Below are 27,495 nucleotides of genomic sequence, written 5' to 3' on the forward strand. Positions count from 1 at the left end.
TTAATATGCTATGTATATTAAATGCAAATGCTGAAATTTATTAAAAAAAACAATTAGGGGAATTATCTATCTTTTGTTGATAGTAACCTGCATCTTTACTTGGAGCCATATAAGCAGGGTTTACCAACTATTAGCATGTTCCATTTAGTATGGTATAGCTTTAATGTTTATTAACGCTATCAATTTAATCTGAAAAATTAAATAACTCAATACAAAATATTTATCACTTCATGCAAACAGTTGTTATAATGTCACTACTTTTTTCTTCAAGGTTCAATTATCATGCTTCAGTTTCTACCTCTAAGCTTTCATAGAAAATAAAAGATGCCCTAGGCAGAAGTCAACCTTTCACTTTTGCTACAGAGGAGATGCCATCTATTTCACGCTTGCTAAGTATTCCATCGAAACATGAGTAAAACAATGCCTTTGGCAAATCCTAAGTTAGAAATAGCACTGAGCAAAAGAAATAGTTTTAATTAAAGCATTTTGTTCATCTTTGAGGACTTCATCTTGCAGAGTATTGAATGTTTCATCTTGCAGATTTGCACGTTGCAGAGTTGAACATCTTTTCTGCAAAGATGAAGACCCTCAACTCTTTCCAGATTCAAAGGATTGGTGTTTGTTATGGAATCATACAGTAGAAAACTTGCAATATAAAATGGCCCATTAGCAAAAGAGTATAAAATGGTATTTGCCTATGCTAAAGTAATTTTGATTTAAGGACTTGCAGAGGAAATTCCTTTTAACTTTTATCCCAGGTTAAGGGTTTCAAACCTCAGTTTTTCCAGTATTTACACTGGCCATTGCATATTGTAGTACCGGATTGTGAGAATATATGTCAATGCGTCAAATAGCTATTTCAAAGATCAAAGTATAGTATAAATTTATTTCCATGTCTTAGTGTCTTTCCAGGCCGTTAAGATGGAGAGATTTGTATCTTAGTTATTACACTTACTAAAACTTAAAATAGAATCATAAAATTTTATAAGAGCGTTCTTCAATCTTCAAATCACTCAAACAGTGGGAGTCATAACATTTTGAATTCACCTTTTCTGGCTGTAAAATGTTCTCACTTAGACACTCACATTCATCAGAGGTGATGAAGATTTTTTATTTTTTGCATGTTTATGCAACAGAAGAATTCTCCGCTGTTGTAATCTGAATTTCTTCAGTGTTGTAAACAGTTTCATACTTGAGAGATAACATAAAATGTTCAAAATCAAAGGAGGACGTTGTGGCCCTAATCTAATATCCATCCTGCACAGACAATGAGGGATAGGTTAACAGATGACACCTTAGGTTTACAATATAACGGGTTCTCTCCTTCTTCTGGAGGTGATGAACGCTATTAGTAATACAGTAGTTTTTCTGATTTTTTTTAACAGATGATGGTGATTCATTCTGTCCAGCCAAATAGTTTTACATCAAAATTTTAGCTACAGTTTAACACAGTCCCAAAAGCACTGGTACCATAATGTGCCTGTTCAATGGTAATGTTTGTATATTCTTAAAACAAGGAACCAACTCTCTTGATTTTTATTCTGCTTTTTTCATGTACTTGAGTCCTCACTTAAATGTACTAAGTGCCCATTTTTAACTGTAATACATAGACTCTGACTTTTTGGCTGTACATACTCTCCCTGTCTCATTGGCAAAATGACAGTTGGGATGGACTGTCCAGGTGGGCCAGGCAGGCTGTGTGTCATTAGTAGAACTTATATATACAAACACATAGGAATGTCTCATATGAATTTAAGAGCACATTTCTATAGAATGTATGAGATCAAATTAGCCAAGCTGAGGCTGAATTCCTAATGATCGCTTTTTCATCTTAACAAGTATGGAAGTAGAAGAAGTTGGAAAAGTACAGGACTGACTCCACATAAACATCTTGAGCAAAGGAGTGTTGTTGAAATTCTGTGCATACAACTGAAGAATGCATTCTATGTCTCTGTGATTTGTATCTAATAAAAGTAATCATTTTTCTCGCCTACTTGAAAATAGTTGTGGTAGACCTGATTACAATTCCTGAGGTGTAAAAAGTCTATATTTTTTCCAAAAGGGTAGTATCTTGTTCCATATAATTACTTGTGAGAACACAACTTGTAAATATGCTTTAGGGGCTATTTCACTGAGTAGCTGTGAGCAAGTTATAGGGACTGAGTTATTTTACATCACCTGGAGAGCTGTTTTATGGATGGGGAAAAAGCAAGTGTTGGTATACTCAAACTGCCTTATAGAGATAGTGGAAGTGAACTTGAAACTGTGACAGAGTACTTACAAATATATTGTTCCAGACACGGTGTTCTCTGGAAATCAAGACTGATCTCTGAAATAAGTGAAAAAAGCTTAGATGCAGTTCAGATAAGAATAATAAAAACAAGACAATCTTCCTGATAAATATTGCTCTGTATGGAGAAGTGGAAAATGGAATAAGAAACTCAACCTAAATTAATCTCCTGGGCTACTAAATTGTGTTGGAATGAGGAAGAAAATTACTTTGTGTTATAACTGAAATTGCAAGGATACACTTAGAAGTGTGTGAGATTTTCTGAGCATTGCTTACTGCCTTTAATATTAAGGCTAGCTAGTGATTAAAAAAACAAACAAGCCTAGTCACTTGCAGAATCTGAAACTGTAATTGCAGCAGCTACTGGGGGAGTACTAACTAATGTTAGTAACATTTGACAAGAGAGAATAAAAACTGATTCATCTGTAGAGAAGAAAGAAATTTGGCTTTAGGGCAGGCAGTTTCATATTTTTCTTTCTATCAGAAGTTGCAGACTTTATTGCTAAGGTTTGATCTGTAGATCACAGGAATTGATATAGTTATTTTAGGCCAAGTCTAGTACATTGCCTTTGAGTACTTTTTAAAGATTTTTTTGGGGAGGGAATACTATGTAAGAAATCTTTTTTATTTGAATTAAAAGGTATAAGGGATGAAGAACAAACACATGTTTTTTTCAACTTTATTCCGTTTCTTTCAATTTACTTTTTAATTTTGTAAGTATTTCTAGTGTTTCAGCAATGACTATAGGTAGTATTCCAGAGGTTTATTTCTTTCTAAGCTAGTACACTTATCGTTACTTCCGCTGAACACTTTACTAGTGTGGCATATAGGTTAAAATACAGAAAATAGTAAGTCTTCAACATGGTGCCATTACTAGAAACTAGCTAAATAAGTTCTTAATTTTTAATATTAATTTTCAGAAGAGTCTACCAGTATTTGAGCACAGATGAAATAAAGACATATATGTCACTGATCTCGTATGTGGACAGAGTACGAATTTGGTGTTTTAACTGTGCTATTTTTTTTCTTTCTTGGAGCTCCTCGATGTGCACAGAGAACCATTCCACCTCTTAATTCTTTTCCTTGTGGTCCAGATTTGCAAGGAATGTACGGGCTAATACCCTTTATTTTAGGGAGCAAAGGGTTTCCATTGAAGACTATTATGGCAAAAGAGTACAGTTCTCCTTGCAACTGTTTGCTCCAGAAGTCAGCATTTTCATGATTATGAAACGGCCAGAACAATCTGACCCTCACTAGTCTGATGAATAAACAAAATGCACTTCTCATGTTCATTGAACCTTCTGTTCCAGTTGAAAGAAATATAGAGGTCTTTCCTTTCATTGTTATCCAAATACTTAATTACTGGCCACACAAAATGGGAATCACCCTGCATTGTCTTCCTGCAGGAAAATCCCAGTTTCTTCAGTCAATGTAAATTTTGCATATCTGGAGTTTACTACAAAGTATTAACTCATCAATATCTTGTCAGGAGAAAAGCTTGGATTTTTTTGATGACTGAGGAGTAAAATTTTTATTAGACACTTCAGCCATTTGGTTCAGAAACAATCATAGGTGAGGATAAGTAGTAGAATTTGTTCAGCAAACTGCGGCAATCAAGGATAAAGTTGTGCTTTTGCATTTTCATGGGTATTGCAGACCATTCTACTGTCAGTTCACATAAACTCTTTTTCTGTTCTTCACATCTTTGTTTTGAACAGTGTCTACAAGAAGTATTCTATGTTGCCTTCTCCTATAGGTAAAAGTTTATTTCATTAACATTGTTGCTGTTGACGTTTTTGTAGCTTATGATTTCTAATGCTCTGGCAGGCTGTCTGCTCATAAGTAGTGCAGTCTTCCCAGAATTACTCTGTGAGTTATTTTTTATAGTGCAGTACTGCATATTACCTCCTAACAAATACAATGTAAATTAATGTATATCTAACTATATAAGAAATTCTTCCTAGAAAAAAAAAATCCAAAGAGGTTATAGAACATGTAGAACATGTAGCATGTCATTACCAGAAAGCCATTAGATTTTTTCACAATTGAACATGTTATCTAACTACCATACTCCACAGTATACAAGCTGTATATATATATATCATATCCACAACATGCATTGCATTTGACACCATCCGTGTGAAATTCTAATGTTGGTCTGATGCTGGAAAACATTAAACAAGAAACAAAGAACTAAATACATATTTCTTTGTCTGATCAAATTTCTTAACGTTATTATCCCGGTCTAGAGGATTTACATCCTCTAGTATTCTAAACCACTTACTGATTTTTTAAAATACTTCACTTCTGTAGCCTGTCCTGCTTTGTTTCTCTGCTCTGTTTCAATATGTGCAAAGGAAAGAAAAAATGAAATAAATACAATGAATCTTGTAGACTGTTATGTTTGAAGATGCTTGCTGGGGGAAAAGAAAGCGAAAAGGGCAATGGAATAGGTGGTAGACTGAACTGCCTTATTTTGAAATATTTTTGAGTGTATTTTAGATAGAATATTTGAAATTAAAGCCATTTTCATTCATTGTTCATAAAAAAATTTAAAACCTACTGCTAGCTTATGAAAAGACTTAAACACTTAAATTATTTGCTTGTTTAATTTTCCAAATAAAATAAATGAAAGTAATAACAGTAAGTCATATCCTTCTTAAAGTGCACGTAGGGAGCACTGCTTTCCCACAAAAAAAAAAAAAAAAAAAAAAAAAAAAACAGGGAGGGGAAAAGACCAGAAGAGAGAATATATAAGCAGGGTAGATTGAAGACAATGACAAGTATGTCATCTTTGTTGGTAGTCATTAATATATTTCTATTTTGTACATGAATGAAATATTGCCGAAATGCATTTTTTTTAACCCACCTTGCCCTTTTTTTTTTTTTTGATTTCACTTTGAACATTCTGGGAAGTCTGTTTTAAAGAAATTTTTTAAGTTAAACATAAAATGTGGGCTTGTTACTAGTCTCAGAATGCTTGAAAGTTTTCTATGTTCTAACATAAGTTTATAAAGTACTGGATTTGTTGCTGTCAGTGCACCTGTTTGTTTTCTGCTTGTTGGTTTCTGTACGGTCAGAGGCGAATTTACAGGGATTAGAAAATGGTTTAAAAATTCTCTGAGAATTTGAGTATGTTTCCTCCCTCCCCACAGTGTCTAGCCAAAATCTGCTCCCTTATAAACAAAATTGCTGGAGAGTACCAAAATATGTTTAAGATTACTTTAATGCTGTTTTCTGACTAGATACATGTTTAATTCATCTCTTGACACTGACTCTAGTCAACTGCATAAGGTAAAAATATGTGACAGTATACATAAGCATTGTTTCCTACTTCCTTACTTTGCTGAGTTTATTTTCCTGAATATAATCAATTAAATAAGAGGGCAGTAGAAATACACCCAAGTAATTTGGGTTCTATTCGAGTTATATTCTTTATTGCTTGCTTGGCCTGCTTTCTGTTGTGCAATTCAGATCCTTTGGCAAGCTGTGCTTAATCTTCAGTAGGAGTTAGTATGGATTTAGGGTTGAAACTTGCACTCCGCTACCTATTGGCATTTCTACAACTTGCCTTTCACACTTTGTAAATATAGTTATTGCTAAGTGATGTACTGTACTCAGGAGAACTCAAATTTTCCTTTTGATGGAGAAATACTTTCTTGATCATTGTTCCTTTTTTTTTTTGTTTTTTGGATAATTTTTCAGTTGATGGTAAATTGGTGGGTCAGTTACGTATTTAGTCACTCGTGAGTACTTTTCCAAAATCATGCCGTTTACCTTGTTCCTTCAGAACAGTATGAATCAGAAAAAGCCTGTGCTGTACAAGGGAATGTAGGAGAGTAGGAATAGTGTGTGTAATAACATACACATAGAAAATGCAAAGATTTTGTACAGCATGTACAAAAATAGAATGGGTCTACACAGAGGCTTGTTTCCAGCATGAAAAATTGTCATCTGGATGTACCATTTTCCTGTCTGTACAAATCATTCTTTATAGAGCTGAGGTGTGTAACTATATCTCCATAATTGTGTTATTTACAAGGTAAAATGGGAAAAAAAAACCACCATGATTAAACGTATGAGAAGCAATCACATTCAAAGGCGAAATGCAGGTTTACAGCGCATTTAGGGGAAGTGACTGCAGGAAATAAAAAAAAGTAATCAGTGTTAAACATGATCTGCTTAGTCATCTATCTGTGGCTGCCAGCATCTGGCAGATGAAAGCATGGGCATTAGTGCAACCTAAAACTGTTTTTGAAAATTGAGATACTGTTTTGGTGACTTAAGTTATTCAAATTTTACTTCAGATTACATTGGTCAAAAAGCGGAATTTAATTGCACTTGAATTTAATTACATTTCAGCATATGGCTTACAAATCCATTTTGCTCATTGGCTGTGCACAGTATTTCTGAGCTGTCCCATTGTGCATTCTTTTCTTGCAGGCATACATGCCTGCTTGAGGTCTAGAGAGTGGAACTGTTAATTGTGGCTGTACCAAACGATTGTGAATTCACAGTTCAAATGAGATGAAAACATTTTGTATCCTCTTTGGAAACAGTGATAATTCTGTGAGTGAGATTTGTCATTCAGCAGTGCTATTAAGAACATGACATCCCTTCAGTTTTATATAAACTGGTTTAAAAATGCTCACAGTGTGTAGCAATTACTTAGTGTCAGCAGTACCTTCTGAATATAGAATGCGTGTTTGGTAATGACTCTTAAATATCAACATTGCTATTGGATGTACCAGTAGTAAGAGTCAAAACGTGGATCTCTGGTAGTATGGTTGTGTCCTATGAAGAGCTACAGAAGGCTGAAGATATTTCTTAGCTTCATGCTAAATTCCTGCCCAGAGCTGCCCTGGATTTTACCGCTGAGCCAAAGCATTCATTTCTTTTTTATTCTTCAAGACTTTCACAACTGTGGCAGAAGCTAAATTTTTTTTACTTGTAGTAGAAATTTTTGTAAATTAAAGAATGTGTTTAGACTTTGACTTCTGGATAGATTTTCCCCAGATAGACTTCTGAATGCATAAAGACACATTACAAGTTAACATCCGAAAGTGGATTAGCCACCTCAGTACATTTCCAGCTACTGCCTTTTGAATTTTGGAAAAAAAAAATCTCAGATTTTTGTCCACGCATATGCAAAAATGTTTTTTCTTTAGTATATATTTCTAGATGGAGTGTCTTTTTAATAGAGTTGTTCAGCAGTTACTATGTAAGGAGGACAGCTACTACTCGATTAAAAACGTACAGAAAATTTAGCTACCGAAAGTGGAGTCCATGTGAGCATTTAACTGATTCCTTGAGGTATATTGGCTACACAAGCTCTGCACTTCTTTTCCAGTGAGAATCCTAGTCCTCAGGAATCTGAAATCCGTTTAAACCTTTATTCTCTGAGATGTGGCGAGGAGGGTGCCCTAGGAGCAATTAAAAGTGAGGAACCATTGCTGGTCAAACATATACGTAAAATGATATCTGTATCTGGTTTTCTGCATGGCTGATCTGCAGAAGGGTGATCAGTTCAATTACTTCCCTTAAATGGAGTCTCTGATCTGCCTCTGATAAGCAGTTTTTATTCTGATACATGCATTTTACTTTGCAAAAATACATTTCCACAGTTAAGAATTAATCCAAATCTTTGATGCCCAGGGAGTAGGAATTAATATGAGAAGACTCTTAATTATATAACATAATATATTAAGGTTTTGCAAACCAAGGACTTTTTATTTTGAAGCAATTTTCTTGTGAGACATCTTAAGTTATATGCTGAGTTTCAGTGTGTCATGTTCAAATATGTAGCAGTAGCTTTGCCTATTTTGTTCAGAGATTTTGAAAATATGAGGATAATAAATGATGACTAATGTATGCCATCTGGCAAGGGTAGAAAAAAAAGATTTCTTCCTGAGCAACAGGGTTTCTGCTAAGCTGATTTACTTAAAATAAGAATGCAAACATTTCTTTGCTGAGAAAATGTTCTAATGACTTCACTGAAACTCAGTGGATAAAGGTAGCCTTTTTTGGTACTAAATTATTGATATCAAAGTGGAGGGTGATGGTCTGTTGCATTATGAGAATGGCCACATATCTAACCTGTCCTGTTGTTGCATCACATATTCATAAAGAGATTTCTGAGACTTCAAGGGTTTGAGCAACATTAACAGAAGTGTTAGACAGCCTGGCAGGAGTTGGCCCTCTGAGAAGATAGAGGACCTAGCTCTGCTTGGAATCAAGTCAGTGAGCAAACTGCTGTTAATCTGTACTGCAATACGATTAGATCCTTAGTAACACATATTTTTGTGCTCCCTAACATCTTTAGATTTACAGCTATCAGTTTTTAACCTGATACTTTTGTAATGCAATCTAGAACTAAGTGCCATAATAGATGTTAGTAATTGTATACAATTTCTAATTGGATCTGTAGAAGCAAAATGGTCTTTTCAGTTGCTTTTCAATACAGATATTTTTCAGGGCCTCAGTCATACAGGTATCCTTATTTTTAGTTCAGTTGTCTTATTTCTGAGTGTTCCTACTTCCATTTTTAATGGAATAAATTATTCACTTAGATCTCAGCTAATATGAACAAAATAAAATGTGCAGGGATAGTTTTCTCCACCATAGAGAAAAATAAGAGATGTGTTCTTCATAATCCATTAGAACTGCAGTCTTCCATCTGTATTCTTAAATTATCACTTACTGCTTTAACTTTACATAGAAAACCTGCCTCTGCAGCCCTTGCAGTAATACTGAAAATGGGATGATTACACTTTGAGTACTCTTGAGTAATGCTTGCTTAAGCTCTGGATGCACTAGGTGGTGTATGGCGTGTAGATCTACCTAGGTTGCAGAGGTAAAGATGGATGATGTCCCTAGTGACTGGGAGAAGGTGACAGAAGTGTGAGGAGGGACTGCCAGTACCTTCCTGAGGGTGAGCAGGTTGTCAGCTTTGCAGTTTGTATAAGAACATCTGTTGGCTGCCCACTTACTGAAAAACAGTCTGTAAAGAAAGCACAGCCTGTATACTTTGGATATTGGTGTTAACCAGTGTGCCAAATCACTCCTCTGGACCCCGTGGAAGACACAATGTGAATTTAAAAAAAAATGTGAGAGCATGAAGACAGGAAGGAAAATGAAAAGACAAAAGGAAAAAAGAAAAAAGGAAGAGAGGAAGGAAAAAGGAGGAAACAAAGAAAAAGCATTGAAAATAATTTACCTCTTTAGTTGTCAATGTATACAAATGTTTTCCTTTTTAACAGGGTTTTCAAGAAATTGGGTCTTAGAATGTCCATTAGCTATTCTGTTAAAAAAGCATCCTTTCTTTGTGCCATTGGCTCAGTTAATAGCATCATCCCCAATTCTATCTTGTATCCATTATGAATATACATATCTCAGGGCAAACTCTGGAACTAGGGCACACATTTCCATTTTTCCACAGAAAAGAAGGAAAACTGTTGTACAATGCTCAACACTGTGTAGACTGCAGGGGCATATATTGAATGTGTAGTGGATGTAGGTAGTTGTACTTGTCCTGATTCTGTCTGTACTTTTCCCTGTGCCCATGTGAGAATTATGTGAAATGTATCAAAATAACAGGAATATTAACTGGAAGAAACCTCTGGAGGTTATCTAGACCTTCAGCTCCTAGCAGAACTGTTGCCAGCACTAGATCAGATCAGCTGTGCCTTCGTCTAGCTGCATCTTCAAAATCTCAACTGCTTTGAGGCCACCTGTTCCAGTGACACATTGCCCTGTTGGCAGAGAAGTTTTTCTTATCTCCATGGAGCTTGTGGCTGTTTCCCCTTATTTTACTGTCTGCTGTTACATAGCATTTGGTTTCATCATCTTTGTAACTCCCCTGCAGATAATTATAGTCCACTGTTCTTCTATATAGTCACTGTCCTTCTCTTAACCTCCTTTTTGAGGGAGAGGTGATCTTTTCTTTGCTGGAGTTTGCACTTTCTCAACATGGCTTTTGAACTAAGAGGCCCCAAACTGCAGTAGTAGTGCAGCCTCACAGCACAGTGTAGAGTTGAGATAATTTCCCACAATCTGCTGACCACGCTCTTCCCAATGCAGCCCAGTGTGCAATTTGTCTTACAATGAGCACATATTTAACTTGGTGTCCACTGTGACTTTTGGGTCCTTTCTCACCCTGTGTTGAAGAATGAAATTATTCTACCCAAGGTACAGAACTTTACACTTTTTTTTTCTGAAATTCATGAGGTTTCTGTTGGTCCAGCTGTCAAGGTTTCATATGGCCCCTCTGCTTTGGCACACACTGACTTCTCAGTTTTATTCATGCACTGCAATTCAGAATGCTCTGAGTGCAGAACTCAAGCTGCTATTCAGATGTGGACATCCTGCAGTCTTGGTCCGCACTGAATTTGTATTAGGTAGAGCTACCCTGTGAACATAGGAAGCAGGGTGCCAGTATGTATTTCTTCCTTTCATTCTTTCTTTTTGTTTTTAGGACTCTTTATCCTTTTTCTAAAACTTCTGAGAATTCTATCTACCCTGCATGAGATTAATAATACCATTATCTGAACTAGTAAAAACAAAATGACTAATAATGAAAAATTATCATAATGCCTTGCAAAAGCAAACTTACATCTTTTTTCCATGTTAGTCTTTTAAGAACTAGATAAGCACGTAGTAGATAAGAATTTACTCATGAAAATAACTACCAAAAGTAAAATAGATGAATAAAAGCATGTGCAGGGCTTTCTGCTATCATTAAACTAACAGAACTCTGCAGGAGAATATGCAGGGTAAAAATATAATTGATTTTCATCTCACTATATTTTTCTGATATCATTTTACAGAGATTGAAGCTTAGTTTCAGGGAAATAAATTTTCAGATAGAAATAGCATAAACTGTAGGAACCCATTCCTATGATTCCCACCTAAAACAAGCAGTCCCTTTGTTTTGTTAAAGAGGGAGTTTGCAGGATCACCTCCTTGGTTGGGAAATAATTGTTAAATGAAAGTTTTCAAGTCTCTTTAAAACAAACAAACAAAACAAAACAAAACAAACAAAAAAACAAACTGAAATGGGTAGAGTCTTCCAATTCACATTATTGAAGAGAATGAAAGAGAAGAGAGAAGTAGCTTTTCTACCATCTGGTAACAGATCTTGTGGAGGAGTCACAAAGGGCTTGTCTGTGGCTGGTTAATTACCCATCCAGAGCTCTGCCTTGCTTTGGAGTAGCTGTACTAATGCCTGTTTCCTTTCTGATTAGTGCCACCTGCTACTGGTCTTCAGTGGGCCAGAACCCAGTGCTCATCTTGGTCACATGCCGTAGCTGTTTTTCTTCTATATTCCAGCATACCTCAAAAAGAAAATAGGATAAGAAGGAGGAGTAGGGTCCTGTTATGTTGATTCTAGAACAGGTAGAACTTAAAAAATAGTACGATGAGAATAACATTCAAAAATCATCTTTGGGATCTACATGCTAGAGGAAGATTTGAAAAACTGGAAAATAGGTGCTGAACATGCCAAAAATGTGTATTCCACATGCCATATTTATCCATAATAAAAGTGGTTCTTACTGGTGCTAAAACGTGATTTCATTTTGTCTTGGCTGCTCTAAAATGCTCGTTTTCATAGTATTATCATTTTCCATCTCGCTTGGAAGGTACACCTTCACAGTAATTGCACTGAAATTGCAATAGCATTTTTCTCCCTGATCTGTTAACCGGAAGCTGTAAGCTAGTGACAGTAAGAGTTACCGCCATTGGGTTTAAAAAATGAGCTTGCCTTGTATCACATATTGCATGAACGGAATGTTTGCTATGCTGGTTAAGAACTAGGAAACAGTCCTGCTTCCACAGAAGGGAAATAAAATGTGCGGGAAGATGAGTGCTAAGTGGGTAGGATAGAGTTGTTAGATGTGAACTGTAACAAATGAACTGCTAGGGTACGTGACTATTAAGCAAGTTTCACTGGGCGTAGGACTGGTTCCTAGCCCAAATACCTGTAGAGCATTAAGACGTTCCAGGAAGGGGAGCAGTGAAGGGCAAAGATGGTTATTAGGGTGGAATCTGGTACGTTCATGGGCAGTATTAAATTACATATTTCCTTATAATAACAATAGACTGGTTGTGATGGCCTAGAAGGGTTGGTCCAGTCCTGCATTCCTTTCACGGTAGGAAGCTGGTGAAATTTGCCTATATGAAGCTTCCCCGCTTTTGTTTCGTGTTGGTTTTTACTACTGTGACTACTGATATGTATTTTGCCTATAGCAAATGCCAACCTAATATTTTTGTCTTCCTTATGTTGTCTTACATTATTTATCTTTCTATACCCGAGTTACAGACTCGTATGCAGGGAGACAGAAATAGCTGTTATTGTGGAATGTATACATGGTAGGACTTGGTTGAATTTCAGCATTTTTGCAGTATGGTTCTCAGAAATGCTGATAATTCATATTATTGTAACCCTTGTGGTGCCTTCTAGCTAAAAAATTGTGATGGCTCTTGGTGCACAAAGCGTTCATGCTTCTGTGAGGCCACCTCACTCTTATCCTGTAATTGCTCCAGTTTATCAGTAATAAATTAATAGGTAAGTGGAAGGGACGATTTTGAAATACGAATTAGGAAAAATAACTGGAGAAGGGTATCAATTAGTATCACTGGGCCAGAAGAACTCATGCAAAACAACATAGCTGAGGAGAAACTGCTTTGGGTGAAGATCTATAATGTTTATAAGCAGTATTTGGAGGGAAAATGCAGATCTATGGGATTGAGAAGAGCAGGATCTTTGCTTCACATTAGGGAAATCCTTACCTCTCATAGTGATTCCAGGTTGTCACTTGCTAGAGGTGGAAGGGATTATGTGATTTATGGATAAGCTTCTACCATTTATTAATTCACTAATGTCAGATTTATAAAAGGATATATCATGTCCTATACATAACCAACACTAAATGCCCTTTTCATGAGGAAAAGAAATCTGGCCCCTCGAATTCAGACTCTGCACGAGTTTATAAAAATCTTCCTTTTAAATTGTGAATGGACCATGTTTGTTTTTTATTTGGTTGTGTGTGAAAGTGTCAGGATGTATAACAAATAGCAAATACATAGTTTTCTGTGTAATGTCTTTGCTGCATAGATGTTTGTAGTCTTTTCTGAGCAGTTATGGTCCATGTAATTAATGCTGTGTGTGGTAATAGTGAGCAATAGCCATGAGTGCTTGAACAAATTAAAAATAATAATAACAAAAAAAAATCATTCTGTCTTGTATTCTTAGCTCTAATATTTGCATAATGACAGGTAACAAAACAAAGATTATACAAAGCAATGAAGTGATGAAAGTAAAAAGAAAAAATGTGTTAATCAACCTGTTTTGATAGCAGTGATTTTTACAGTTTATCCAAATCAAATATGCTATTACTCTAGAAAGAAAAAGCCACAAAAATATTATGCAACTAGCTCTGAAAAGATATTCAACATATATGTTGGTTTAAAATGTGATCTTTGGTAAAAATGAAGATGCTAATAATATTGTAAAAAAGTATTGAAGCAAATGTGAATTTGGAATGTCAATGATACAAGGTGGTGATACACTAAATTAAAATTTCTTCAACCATATTTGGATGATTTAAAGCAATAGTAGTGATGTGGAAGGAAGAATAAGTCAATATAAACTTCCACGTAAAAAAGAAAAAGATGTAAGACAGTAAAATTAAATTAAGACCCTGCTAGATAGATTACAATAACTTTTTGACGTTCCATAGTACATAATGACACTGTCTCAAACTCCCTTATTAGGCAGAACTCTGTCCTAATTAAATAAAGGCTGATGTAAAGAATAGTGAAAGTAAGTATACTACTGCGTACCTTTTAAGGATGTTTCCAGGACCCTATTCTACAGCATTTTCTGGTTTTAATGAGTATAAAGAATACTATTGATCTGAGTGGGACTATTTACTTAAGCAAAGGCCCAGAGTGCTTCCATGTTTGCAGAACTGGAGTCTTTTTGTCTCATGGAATGTGAAAACAGGAAATATCTCATGCAATTATATGATTATAACCTTGTCAGTGCAGCTATCATTAAATCTTGTGCAATTAAAACCCATAAATAAACTGCCATGAAGTACTATATCTCCATAGTCCTGATCAATACAATTTACCCTCTTACTGCGAATTGTAACTAGTAAAAGAGTTGCTAAATTACATTGTCTTTCATTTTACTTTCTCTTTGTCTTTTACAGGAAAAAGTAGAATATGCCTTCCTGATAATTTTTACAGTTGAAACATTTTTGAAGATTATAGCATATGGATTATTATTACACCCCAATGCATATGTTAGAAATGGATGGAATTTATTGGATTTTGTAATAGTAGTAGTAGGGTAAGTAACTTATACTTCGTTATAAAAAGGTCTTAAAATCTTATTTACAGTAAATTATTTATAGGTTTGTTTGGCTGTGTATAAGGGCCTGAGCTTGACATTTATTCTTTTATAATAAAACCATCAACTGATAGGAGTGAAGAATTCAAAACAAAATTGTAAAAGTTTTCAGTGCTGTATTTGGCTGTAGGCTGTATTGCACCATCACCTTTATAGTAAACATTCCCATGGAATTCTGAGTTCTGCCAAACAGTTTGACCAGATATGTTTACCTTAGTTGTCCTGCAGAGTCTTTTCCATCTGATTTTTCCTAGGTAAACTCCGGGTGTCTTTCAATATGATAGAGGTTTATTCATTTAGGTCCATGCACTGTTAAGTCATTTATTCATTTATACCTACACTGAGGTTACATGGAGGTCATTTATTCACCAAAGACCTCTGGTAGAACCCCTGTGTTCTGAAGTGAAGGATAGTGGTGAGGGGAGTCGGAGTAACTGAGCGCTTCATTGACCTTACTGGAATACGAGGAAAATTGGATGCTTCAGTACTTTGGTGTGCTGGACATTATGCCCCAGATGTATATGAGACTTGCCTGGGGGAGAATATGCATTAAAAAGTGCCCTTTTTTTTTTTTTTTTTTTTTTTTTTTTTTTTTTTTAGCCCAGTGACTCTTGTTGTATCGAGAAACTCTAAAGAGTTTGTTCCACTTCTCTGATACAATGCTGCTCAGGCCTTGTTCAGGTTACAGAAAAGTGGAGAGTGGAATGTCCCACATTCACATTATGCACCAGCTTAGGATATAGGAAGCATTGGGGGTGTTCTGTGTCAACAGTTGTGCTAGTTCGTTAGAAGATCCTACCTTCAGCTATCTAGGGAATTAATCTTGAGGCATATATTGTAATTATCTGAATACGGCAGGGTAATATTGAAAAGGGGAATTTCCAGTATTGTAGGTTTACTAAAAATGTTTATTGAAATTGAGAACATTATCCATGTATAATTTTGTAGGTTGGGACTGGCTAGCAAAGACGACCTTGGCATGCAATATGTCATTCTAACTTCATTTTAAGTTCAGACTGCATCAAGGCTTGCATGTAATTGAAAAGGCACAGGAGTTCAAGAGTATACCATTCTTTTTCATGCCATTGCATTAAGGAAATAGATGCTAAGTAAAGAAATATGTGGTAAAGCACTATTAAATTTGGGGAAGTATTATGAATGTGTGAATGTCCGATTTATAATTATTTGTTTCTGAGATAGTAAAAAAAAAAAAAAAAAAAAGGTGCTGAGAAGATTGTATTTGGGCCAGTTGCTTGGCATTAAGGCAGGTTTTGGTTAAGGACTAAAATTTGTATATAAATAGATTCTTCATCAGGCTAGGTCATTCTCAATAGATTTGCCTCTGTGCCTGAAGGGGAAGCTTGGTGGGCAGGTGTGGAGACTATCACAGACAGAAACTCAATTCTCTTACCAGGCGTCACTTGAATAGACCTCTTCTCTTTTGTCAAGTGACCATGAAGCTACAGTAACCCTGGAGCAGTGTAATTAACATGACCTCTATCTTTGGCTCTGTCCTAAATACATGATAACTGAAAAATTTTCCATTAACTCATAAAATGTTCAGTGTTGAAGGCTAAATCTAGTTAGGTCAAATACACTGAATCCAGGGAAAATAAAAGAAGCAAAAAGGACTACATCTTATCAAATGCCTAAAATATCCCACTAAGATTTAAATTATAGCACAAAACCCAAAAGTTTTGAAGTATAAATTACTATGTACACTGCCATCAGTCTACCTGGAAGACAAGATGGACCCTTCATAACATGTCAGGCACTGACAAAACAGTTTTAAGATATTTAGTTAAAAACCAAACAGAGAAAAAACAAAACAAACAAACAGAATCACAGAATCACAGAGTCATCTAGGTTGGAAGAGACCTCCAAGATCACCTAGTCCAACCTCTGACCTAACACTAACAAGTCCTTCACTAAACCATATCACTAAGCTCAACATCCAAACGTCTTTTAAAGACCTCCAGGGATGGTGACTCAACCACTTCCCTGGGCAGCCCATTCCAATGCCTAACAACCCTTTCAGTAAAGAAGTTCTTCCTAATATCCAACCTAAACCTCCCCTGGCGCAACTTTAGCCCATTCCCCCTCATCCTGTCACCAGGCACGTGGGAGAACAGACCAATCCCTACCTCGCTACAGCCTCCTTTAAGGTACCTGTAGAGAGCGATAAGGTTGCCCCTGAGCCTCCTCTTCTCCAGGCTGAACAATCCCAGCTCCCTCAGCCGCTCCTCGTATGACTTGTTCTCCAGACCCCTCACCAGCCTCGTCACCCTTCTCTGGACTCACTCGAGCACCTCCATGTCCTTCTTGTAGCGAGGGGCCCAAAACTGAACACAGTACTCGAGATGCGGCCTCACCAGAGCTGAGTACAGGGGGACAATCACTTCCCTAGACCTGCTGGCCACGCTGCTTCTTATACAAGCCAGGATGCTGTTGGCCTTCTTGGCCACCTGAGCACACTGCTGGCTCATATTCAGCTGGCTGTCAACCAATACTCCCAGGTCCCGCTCTGCCAGGCAGCTTTCCAACCACTCATCTCCCAGCCTGTAGCGCTGCTTGGGGTTGTTGTGCCCCAGGTGCAGGACCCGGCACTTCGCCTTGTTGAACCTCATACAGTTGGCCTCAGCCCATCGGTCCAGCCTATCCAGATCCTCCTGCAGAGCCTTCCTGCCCTCGAGCAGATCGACACACACACCTAACTTGGTGTCGTCTGCAAACTTACTGAGGGTGCACTCAATCCCCTCATCCAGATCATCGATAAAGGTATTAAAGAGAACTGTCCCCAGTACTGAGCCCTGGGGGACACCACTAGTGACCGGCCTCCAGCTGGATTTGACTCCATTCACCACAACTCTTTGGGCCCGGCTATCCAGCCTGTTTTCAACCCAACGAAGCGTACGCCAGTCCAAGCCATGAGCAGCCAGTTTTTTGAGGAGAATGTTGTGGGAAACGGTGTCAAAAGCCTTACTGAAGTCAAGGTAGACCACATCCACAGCCTTTCCCTCATCCACTAAGCATGTCACTTTGTCATAGAAGGAGATCAGGTTCGTCAAGCAAACAAAAAAAAAGCAAACAAACAAAAAAAGATAAACCCAAAAAACAAGTAAACATAAGTAAGCAAACAAGCATGAGTCCATTTATCTAACAGATACTTAAAATAAAAGCCTAGTGAGAAGTTGGTATTCATATATAACCCAAGATGGATATGGAATCACTTCTGGATGTGATTCGATGTGACTAGTTTCATCATGCAATTTCATTAGGTATTTTAATAACTTTGAAAGAGTTGCTGTTATGTCCTATATTCAACATATAAGATGAAATATGCTTCGTATGCTTTTTCAGCAGAAACTGAAGCAGTCCAAATGCATAAATCTTAACAGTACCAGAAGAAACCTCTACTGGTGAAGGGAAAGCATGCATACAGGCTTTTTCTCCAACACAAAATTTGGCATCTAAACTTTGATAAAATGTACAGGAGAATAACTGTCATTTTTAAGAGTGATAAAGGAGCTTGTACCTTTTATACCTTAATGGCTTTAGACAATGGATATAAAATGACAGAGCAGTAGATACAGCTGTGAATGTCATGATTTCTCCTGTCTTTGTCATTCTCTGAAACCAGAGTATGATTTACTTTCTGAGCAGTCTACTACTTGCCCACACTCTTTGTGGCATAATTTCAATGGATTTAAGTGAAAGAATAAGGGCTTAGCAGAAAGCTTTCATAGTGCTTTCATTGTCCCTGTACCCCTTAAATCTTCTGGATGATGTAAGGACTGACAGGCTGAAAGCAGCTTCTCTTAATTTGGGATCTGATTCAGAAGTCTGTTAAACCAGGTCGCCTTTGGAGCATGAACAGTCACTCTGCAGTCATTGAGATGGCTCATTTTCTTAGAAGTGTTCTGTTAAATTATGGGGCTGAATTAGGACCTGAAATATTAAATGTCTGGATTTCTCTAGGTGTTACAATAGATAGGTTGCTGGAATGGTGTTCACTCTAAGAGCTGTATGACGCTCTTTGTATGGGTTTCATTCAGGAAGAGAATAAGCAGAGTAGAGGTGGGAATGAACCTATACAGGACAGTTGCTTACTGGAAGAGGAGAAAGTCCTCAGTATTCTACTTTGGTATTGTGGTTTGACCTGGCAGGCAGCTAACCACCCCACAGCTGTTCATTCACCCTCTTCCCCCCAGTGGGATGGGGGAAAGATTTGAGGGGGGAAAAAAAGTAAAAATCTTGTGGGTTGAAATAAAGACAGTTTCATAGGACAGAAAAGAAAGAGAAATAATAATAATAATAGTAATAATAATAATTTGTACAAAGCAAGTGATGCACAATGCAATCGCTCACCACCTGCTGACTGATGCCCAGCCTGTCCCTGAGAAGCAATTCCCTCCCCACCCCCGCCCCGCCCCAGTTGAATAATTCTCATCCTAAATCCAAAACTGAGCACCATACCAGCTACTGTGAGGAAAATTAACTATCCTAGCTGAAACCAGGACATTTGGTCAAGTTATTAAATATTACATGATTTCTAGCAACTATCCAGCATAACAGCATTGTGAACTTTTATTGATAAAACCAAAAACCTACATGTTTCAGGAGTCCTTTTTGAATGTGAAAGAAATTTCAGGATTACAAACTCTATTGCCTTGAAAATCCATTTAGGAGAAGTGTAGTTTTGCAAGTACTGGACTATAGACTCTCTGCAAAGTATTGTTATGTCTTGCCTGGTCCATACTTGCAGTTTAGAAAACTATGCATCTGAAATGCAGGTCCAAACTAAAATAAGCCTAAGATTACTTTGAACTTCAAACAGTTGCATCAGTTTGAATTTTTGCTGGAAGTGGGAAGGAAAAATAAAACTCTTGTCTCCCAAACTGCTCTAATGAATGACTAGCTCATTTCTGCAGTGGAGAAATACAATATAATAAATGACTCATCTGGGAATATTTTTATACTCAAAGTTATTATGAGTAAGAAACAAATCTTTTTGGTGTTATTAAATGTTAGACTCATTTTTAATATTTTTTGTAACTGTTTTTTAATATATGCAGCTTTTGCTGACTGTATTTAGAATATTGAACTGCAGTGTCACTTGGAGTTCATATATTCCACCAAAATTAAAACAGATGGTTTCTTGTGATTATCTATTTCATCTTCTAAAGAGAAGACTACTTTTCCAAACCTTACAGCTATAAAATGTTAGAACAAAGAGAAATGGCAAAGTAGCTTCATTTAATTAACAATAGCTGAGGGTGTATACAAGCGGATTGCTAATTTATTGGAGACTATCATCATTATCTCATGGGATTAGAAACTTGCACTTCATAACTCTTCCTGTCATGATTTAATGCATAAATATACCTCTCATTTTGACAGTTGAATGGCTTTTCAGAATTATTTGCAGTTCAAGTAATTTCCTAATACCTCTGATTGCATGGTAAATGAATGGTGATGACCTTACCTTTCATCTCATTTTCTAGATTATTTAGTGTAATATTGGAACAATTAACCAAAGAAACAGAAGGTGGCAGCCACTCAGGTGGCAAACCTGGTGGTTTTGATGTCAAAGCCCTAAGAGCCTTCCGTGTATTGCGACCTCTCCGGCTTGTATCAGGAGTGCCCAGTAAGCACTTTTCTGTTTAATTCCATTGGAATGCATGTTGTAACCGATCTGATTATTTAACTTTCATGTTCCAGACACTAACGTAAATGAGATAATATTAAGTTGATTTTTGTTGTCTGGTTATATATATGAAGTGAGATTCAAGATGAATGATACACTATTTCAGTTTGAACAAAGGATTGTGAATTCTTTCAGTGTGTGATCTTCTTACACAGTTCAATAAGCAGACTGGGAATACACTTCCCTTTTAAAAGCTTTATATAAAAATGAATTACATGTGTAAATGCAAATACACTAGGAAATGTATATGCATATTATTCCAAAATCCTACACATCTGAAAATGTAGGTGGTCCTAAAATAGTTTATAAATTGGTAAGTGTATGCCAAAGCACATTACACATTTCATATTTCCTGCCCCCTCCAATGCACATAAATGCCTTCTGTTTATCTCAATATAACAGATAAATTAGGAAACTTGAAAAATAGAACAATATTACTTAAAGAAAGCAATTGAATTTTATAACAATCCTTCCTATTTTATTTTCATACATTATTAATTAGTGAAGCTATTTGGGCTGAATAAGAGGTTCATGACTTACAACTCAACTCTTCCCAGTACATTCAAAGGAAGAAACGTAACCCTGTGTTTATTATTATATCATACTCCATTACACAGAAATGATTGTGATGGTATATTTTTGGCAAAAGAGCTTTACTGAAGAAAGAAGCAGTCTTATGAGATGCCAGAAAGGAAGTATTTTGAAATTAAAATGAGCCATATTTTGTTCTTACCAGTGCTGGGGCAACCTCAGTAGTCTGGCATTTACTCTTTTACAAGAACAAAATTTGGCTAAATTAAGGAGAAAACAAGAAAAATGAAATAGTTCTGAAAGTGATGCAAGGAATGAATAACTAAAAAGTAAGATTATACAAAGTGAAAATATGTTTTCCCAGATAGCTATATGCTATCTCTCCGGACCAAAAATACATTTCTGCAACTGCCTGTGTACAGTTTCTCTGGACTTGTCACAAAGTTGTGGTTGTAGCACAGGACTTTTTAAAGGTCATATAAAATAAAGCCACATGCTGACTACATGCCTTTTCTTTCAGAAAAAAAAATGGAACAAACAAAAGAAAATCACTTAAATTATTGAACTTCAAGCATCGGCTTCAGTGATATAACCTTTATTAACAGAGGAAATAATTAGGCTTTGACACAAAACTTTGCACTCTTATGAAGTAAATTATGTTGCAGTAACGTTTTGTAGTTCTGAGCAGTAGAATTTTTTTTAAACTGATGGTCTGCATGCCTGTATCATTAATTTCTAATAATGCATAATTATAGAAGTTTTGGTAAGGCAAGACATAGAAATCTGGCTCATATCTTGTATCTTCTTTTATTTTAGGTTTACAAGTTGTCCTGAACTCGATTATAAAAGCCATGGTTCCCCTGCTCCATATTGCCCTTTTGGTATTGTTTGTAATCATAATCTATGCTATTATAGGATTGGAACTTTTTATTGGAAAAATGCACAAATCTTGTTTTCTTATTGATTCAGGTAAGTCATGAAACTGCTGACTAAAATAGGGGATCAGTTCTGTTCTCTTTCAAGTCTGTGGGATTTCAGTTTGAAATAGAATGGGCCAAAGCATTAAAACTGTTGTAATCCCGATTTTCAGTGATCAGTAATTTTAGGAAAAGTTCCTTAAATTTAAACAACAACAACAACAGCAACAACAACAACAAATAAATTACCAACAAAACAAACAAACAAAAAAACAAACCTAAAACTACCTCTACCACCAATATCCAAAACAGTTAGAGACAAAAACATGCTCTGAATAGTATTTCATGTCTGAAATGTCTAACTGAAATGTCATTATTGAAAATAGTAAGGGTCACTATCCACAAGGGACAACTTAACAGTTTTCTGAACCTTTAATTACTAAAAGCTAGCTAGTCTCAAGGAAGAGATACCCTTCTGAGATGACAATCTGGCAGTGTCTCTCCTTCAGAATTTTGGGTGGTGTGACAAGAAGTGCAGTTCTAAGAACAATAATAAAAGAAAACGGTGTTCCTCCACTCGTGTGGATTGAAATGATGCAATGAAAGTGTTTCTTAGAGAGAGTTTTAAAGGACTGACCTGGGAATCCTGGTGGACAGCAGATTAACCATGAGTCAGCAACGTGCACTTGTGGCCAAGAAGGCCAATGGTATCCTGGGCTGCCTTGGAAAGAGTGTTGCCAACAGGTTGAGGGAATCTGCTTCTCTGGAGATATTCAAAACCTGCTTGGATGGGATCCTGTGCAGTGTGCTCTGGGTGACACTGCTTGGCAGGGGCTTGGACCAGATGATCTCCAGAGGTCACTTTCATCCTCAGCCATTCTGTGATCATCATGAGGGAGAGATGCATCTGATGGCTAAGGGTATGTTTTGTTACCTAAGCAATGAAGTGAACTATATGTAGGAATTAGTCCAGGATGTGTCCTTGGTGGTACATGTGTTAGTAGGAAGGGAAGAAAGAGTAAAGATGGAAAAAAAACATCAGTATGGTGAGATTCAAAAAAGCTATGGTGCATTAGTACAACTGTAAATATGAACTTGCTTTATTTTTTTCCTATTGCTAAATGGCTTGAGCTATGTTGTATGTTCAGTTTTGATTAAAGTATTTTAAGAGCCCAGATGTGAGAACAACTAACAGCTCTAAAGTTCCCATTGGCTCACTTTCTCAACATTTGGTATCTGCATTTATCATCTAACAGGATTGATATTTCTCCACATAGAATTAATTCAAAAAACTTTGAGAACTTCTGATTTTAACCTTAGCTTCTGAAATACCTACTTTTTTTATTTTTTATTTTTGTCAATTTTCAGATATACTAGTTGAAGAAGATCCAGCACCTTGTGCATTCTCAGGGAATGGACGTCAGTGTGTCATGAATGGCACTGAATGTAAGGGTGGATGGGTTGGACCAAATGGAGGCATAACAAACTTCGATAATTTTGCATTTGCAATGTTGACTGTGTTCCAGTGTATAACCATGGAAGGATGGACTGATGTGTTATATTGGGTAAGTAACTTCTTAAATCACTGAATTTTGCTTACCTTTAAGCAAAATTCAATGCTCAAATGAGAAATAAGCTGTTTTACAATACCACAAGCAAGAAATTTTTGAGAGTTTTACAGGAGAGGAGCTTAACTGCATACTTCTTGAAGTCACAGTACCTTTTTGGATTCCTCAGTCTAGGAAGACATTTTAGAAATGAATTTATTCCTTGCTTGTTTGATTTTTTTCCTATTCCATTTGTATAAATGTAATATCCCATTTATGTCCATTAGACTAACATTTTTTCGTGCAAGCCTGCAGTTTTTAAGCATGCCTTTTCTGATTAAGCTTAAGAGCTCTCTTTTTGCAGTATTTCTGCAAAGTATTTTGCAATATTAACATAAATTAGACCAAAACAAAATCTCAGCTGTCATTGCTTGCCTTGGGGACTGCAAACCATTTGTTAAACATTCAAAAACAACAAATCACAAGAATTGTGAGCCTGACATTGTCTCCATGGAAGCAGCAAAAGGTATTCAAAATCATAGCTTTGTAAAGCCCCACCTTTAAATGCTGCTCTAACATTAAATATGGAACCTCTGCAATCTTAGAACATAAATAGGCAGCTGGACACAGACTAGAAAATGAGATACTCTTTTTCCGAATTTCATAGATGAGAATGGAGAAAAAACACACAGATTTTTCAAATGAATAGGGTCAGGTAGATCAGGTAGTGTTTCTCTGCCTTGACCCTATTCCAATCACAGGACATTATGTTCCTATGTGAATCTGTAAGCATCTACATATTTGGCATGAATGACTTGTCCAAGGTCATTCAAAAGTCTGTGACAGAACCTGCCAACCATAGGTGCTGAAAATCGCTGAGAGTATTCTGTAGTTCTTGGTACTCAGCAGTAAGTCTTTGCAGCAATTAGGACCTTATGGCAACTTTAACAGTTTGAATATTGGAAATTTTCATGAAAGAAGAAAACTGAGTGCTAGTAAGGATCATTATTAGAAATCTGTTTAAAACAGACGAGCTATCTCAAGACATATCTTTTTGGAACTGTATTCTGCGTTATGTTGTTCACGGCAGCTAATGGTTTGGATTGCCCTAAAAGTTGGCCAAATGGGGGTTATTTACTAATAGAGAATCTTCTGTGGAGTATTGGATGCAATTAAGGATAAAGCATTACTCAGTGAATGAACACTTTGTGGTCATTTGTTGCAAATCAAGGTGAAATATACTGTTGCAAAGAATACAGCACCTGTGTGTGTAGTCTCAGATGACAATTTGTGATACAAGAATCTATAATAGAAAGATGTTTTTAAGATGTTGTTACTGTTAAAAATAATTAAGATGGTAAGATGGCATTCTTTTTGGACTGCAAGGCAAAAAAGTTGACAAAATAGGAATCTGTGCTTTCACAATCACTTGTCAGGGATATAAAGTTGGCTATAAACATGCAAGCCTTCAGTAGTAAAGAGCCTAACAATAATGCAGAGCTACACATGGGCTAATTTATTGTTTCTCATGGTGTAGATTTATGCTCTTTGGGTTTTGCTATCCAACTCTTAATTTTCTGAGAGACTGTGTTAGTGTAGAGTTAGTATGTGCTTTATATGATTTGTGTTCATGATGATGACAGTTATTTTTATCCCTCCTGAGAGGAAAGGGAAGGTTTGCTATGAGTCTCTGGTAAAAAATAGACATTTACCATTTTTCAAAGCAAAAGTATGCTCGCATTTTGGTACTTGATAATTACTCTGTCACCATTTTTTTCAAAGAAAATTAACAATAAAAGTAATGGAGTTTACTGCATTTGGACTATGATTGTTAAAAAAAAAAAGATATAGAAAGAATTTAAGCCAAGTGGCCTATTAAATTTTCCCCTGAGAATTAATGAGCTAATTGATCAGATGTATCCTAAGATTTTTTTTAAAGTCTCCATCAACAGCACAAAAACCCTATAACATGAAAATAGGATGCTGTGAAAGTTGTTATGGTCAGACAATTTCAAAATCAAAGCATAAGAAAAACTGAAATTCAAAAAAATGAAAACTGGATGTTATTTTGTTTGTTTCTCCATAATGACTTCCCAAAGTCAAAGTTATTTACAGGTACACGAATCTCAATTTTAATTTTATTACAAATGATACTGGGATTGTTAGCAAGAGAAGCAAAGAAATGTTTGATCTAGTGAAAAACAAGCAAAGCCAGATATTCAGATGGCTTTGGAATCTGTCTTAACTGTTGTTTTACATAATTAAATTATAGATCTAGGTTCTTTCTATCTGTATATTAACGAATTAGGCAATGTCAAGCTGAAATTATTTCTTGCAGACAGAAGAAATGACCATTTACATGTTTTACTCTTGCCACTTGATTAACCTGATTTAGCTGTTATTAGCTAAAAATTCAAAAAGATTTTGTTTTAATCACAAAATGAAAACAGGATTACACTAGGTTGTGATAAAAATGTCCAAACAGTTTAAGGAAAGCGCTACTGATATAGGTGTACATGTTTTAGAGGTTAGTTTTTGCTTAGAAATCTGTTGATAAGAGCCAGACTGAATGAGTTTTATACAAAACATAAATGCAATAAAAATAAAACCACAAATATTAGAAACTGCACAAAATTCTGATTTCCACTTGTTCACTGTGTGAACTGTAAAATTAACCATGTAGGCTTATCTTGCTAGCAGGTGTAAGCTGAGTGGGTGAAATATGTGCAATATTTTGCATCATGTTATGTGGAATTCTGTTAGCAAAAATGACAGCTGAAAATGACAGCTTCCAGTAACACTCGCTAGCACAGCTCGTTATCACCTGGTTAACAACAGTAAACTCTGCTTAAAAATTCCCCACGCATCAATAGTGATTTTTCTCTTATGCATATTTATTATAGAATAAGGGTTTGAACCTGCTACTGCTAGGCATCCTTCCCATCGGGGTGAGTCACCTGGACATCCTACTGCTCACCAGTTTTCCATCTGACTCCTATTATTTTTACAGTTTTTTTGGCCACTTAGATTTCTTTAGCTTATGTGCAACCCACTGGCTGGCATATATTACCTACTTCATCCACTAAAACCATGACTCCTTAGTGCCAAATGCTAGACTGAACTGTAAAGGTTAAGGGGTAGTGTCCTTGTTTACACCAGCCACTGCAGCATATGTGTTCCCAAATTGTGTAATGTGTTTGTGGCTGCACATCTGTACATCTTCTCCATTTGCTCTCCGGCTCTAGCTAAGGCTTACACTATCAGCTCTATTCCTGTGCAGTCCTTGTTATTGGCAAAGTGGCAGCTTCTGTCTGCACAAGGTTTTAATGCTCTGGCTCATGTTCTAAAGCTGAGAGCATAGTATTCTTTGCCCCAGTTTCAATTTATGTCAGTAAGCACTCAAGAATTACAAAATCCAAGTCTGCATTTGCATAACTGTCTCAAGACTTTTTTTGCACGTCTTTGGAACATCCAGATTTTTAGTCTATTAGTGGCAAACATGTATTTTGTAAATTGCTTTTTTGTTTTTAGCTCTTCCACTTGATATGTAGGAATACACATAATGAGCAGCGATACTTGCCAGTACAACCCCCAATTTTCCTGTCAATACTAAAATTGTCACATTTAATAATGTGATCTTCAAGTTTTTACCATAGCGAAGTTAGGTATTTACTACACTTCAATAATCTACACTGATACTACTCTAAATTGAACTAGAGCAGGGCATGGACTCTGTGAAACAAACTACTTTGCGTGGTGGGTTGCCAGCACAGGTCATTCAATCATGGAGCAACTGCGTTAGCAACTACTGAACTTTACTAAGTCAACCTTATGGACAGGATTGGAATTGCTAGCTCAAATATTAACAGCTCATCAGTGCTCTGCCAGATAGCTAGCACCATTCAGACTGACCTAGAGATTTTGGGGACTGAAGCCTGGACACTGCATAAACTGAAATTGCTGAATAATGGTACATATATTTTTTTTTGCGTATTAATACAAGTACTGATATTTTAACAAGGTATTCTCTCACGGTTTCATTTTTAAAATGTACAATTCATTAACTGAATATCTAAACATTCTAAAAT

The 27,495-nt window shown here is 36.3% G+C and overlaps 1 protein-coding gene and 1 long non-coding RNA gene across 28 annotated transcripts in view; one reads left to right on the plus strand and one right to left on the minus strand.

Moving 5' to 3' along the window:
* The window catches only part of CACNA1D (calcium voltage-gated channel subunit alpha1 D), a 211,258-nt gene that overhangs the window by 75,586 nt on the left and 108,177 nt on the right, over nucleotides 1-27,495 (plus strand). For all 27 annotated transcript variants that reach the window (XM_080606375.1, XM_080606365.1, XM_080606388.1 and 24 more), the window contains exons 4-7: nucleotides 14,506-14,645; nucleotides 20,210-20,352; nucleotides 21,760-21,912; nucleotides 23,229-23,425. In XM_080606375.1, the coding sequence (XP_080462501.1) occupies nucleotides 14,506-14,645; nucleotides 20,210-20,352; nucleotides 21,760-21,912; nucleotides 23,229-23,425 (633 nt within the window). The remainder of the gene's footprint in view (nucleotides 1-14,505; nucleotides 14,646-20,209; nucleotides 20,353-21,759; nucleotides 21,913-23,228; nucleotides 23,426-27,495) is intronic.
* Nucleotides 16,202-18,559, minus strand: LOC308200514. The gene is made up of 2 exons (XR_013955656.1): nucleotides 17,620-18,559; nucleotides 16,202-16,860 (listed from the first exon to the last, which is right to left on the minus strand). It is a non-coding gene; the product is annotated as an uncharacterized lncRNA (long non-coding RNA).

This window comes from Anser brachyrhynchus, assembly GCF_964034855.1.
Source record: "Anser brachyrhynchus genome assembly, chromosome: 10".
Lineage (NCBI taxonomy): Eukaryota > Metazoa > Chordata > Aves > Anseriformes > Anatidae > Anser > Anser brachyrhynchus.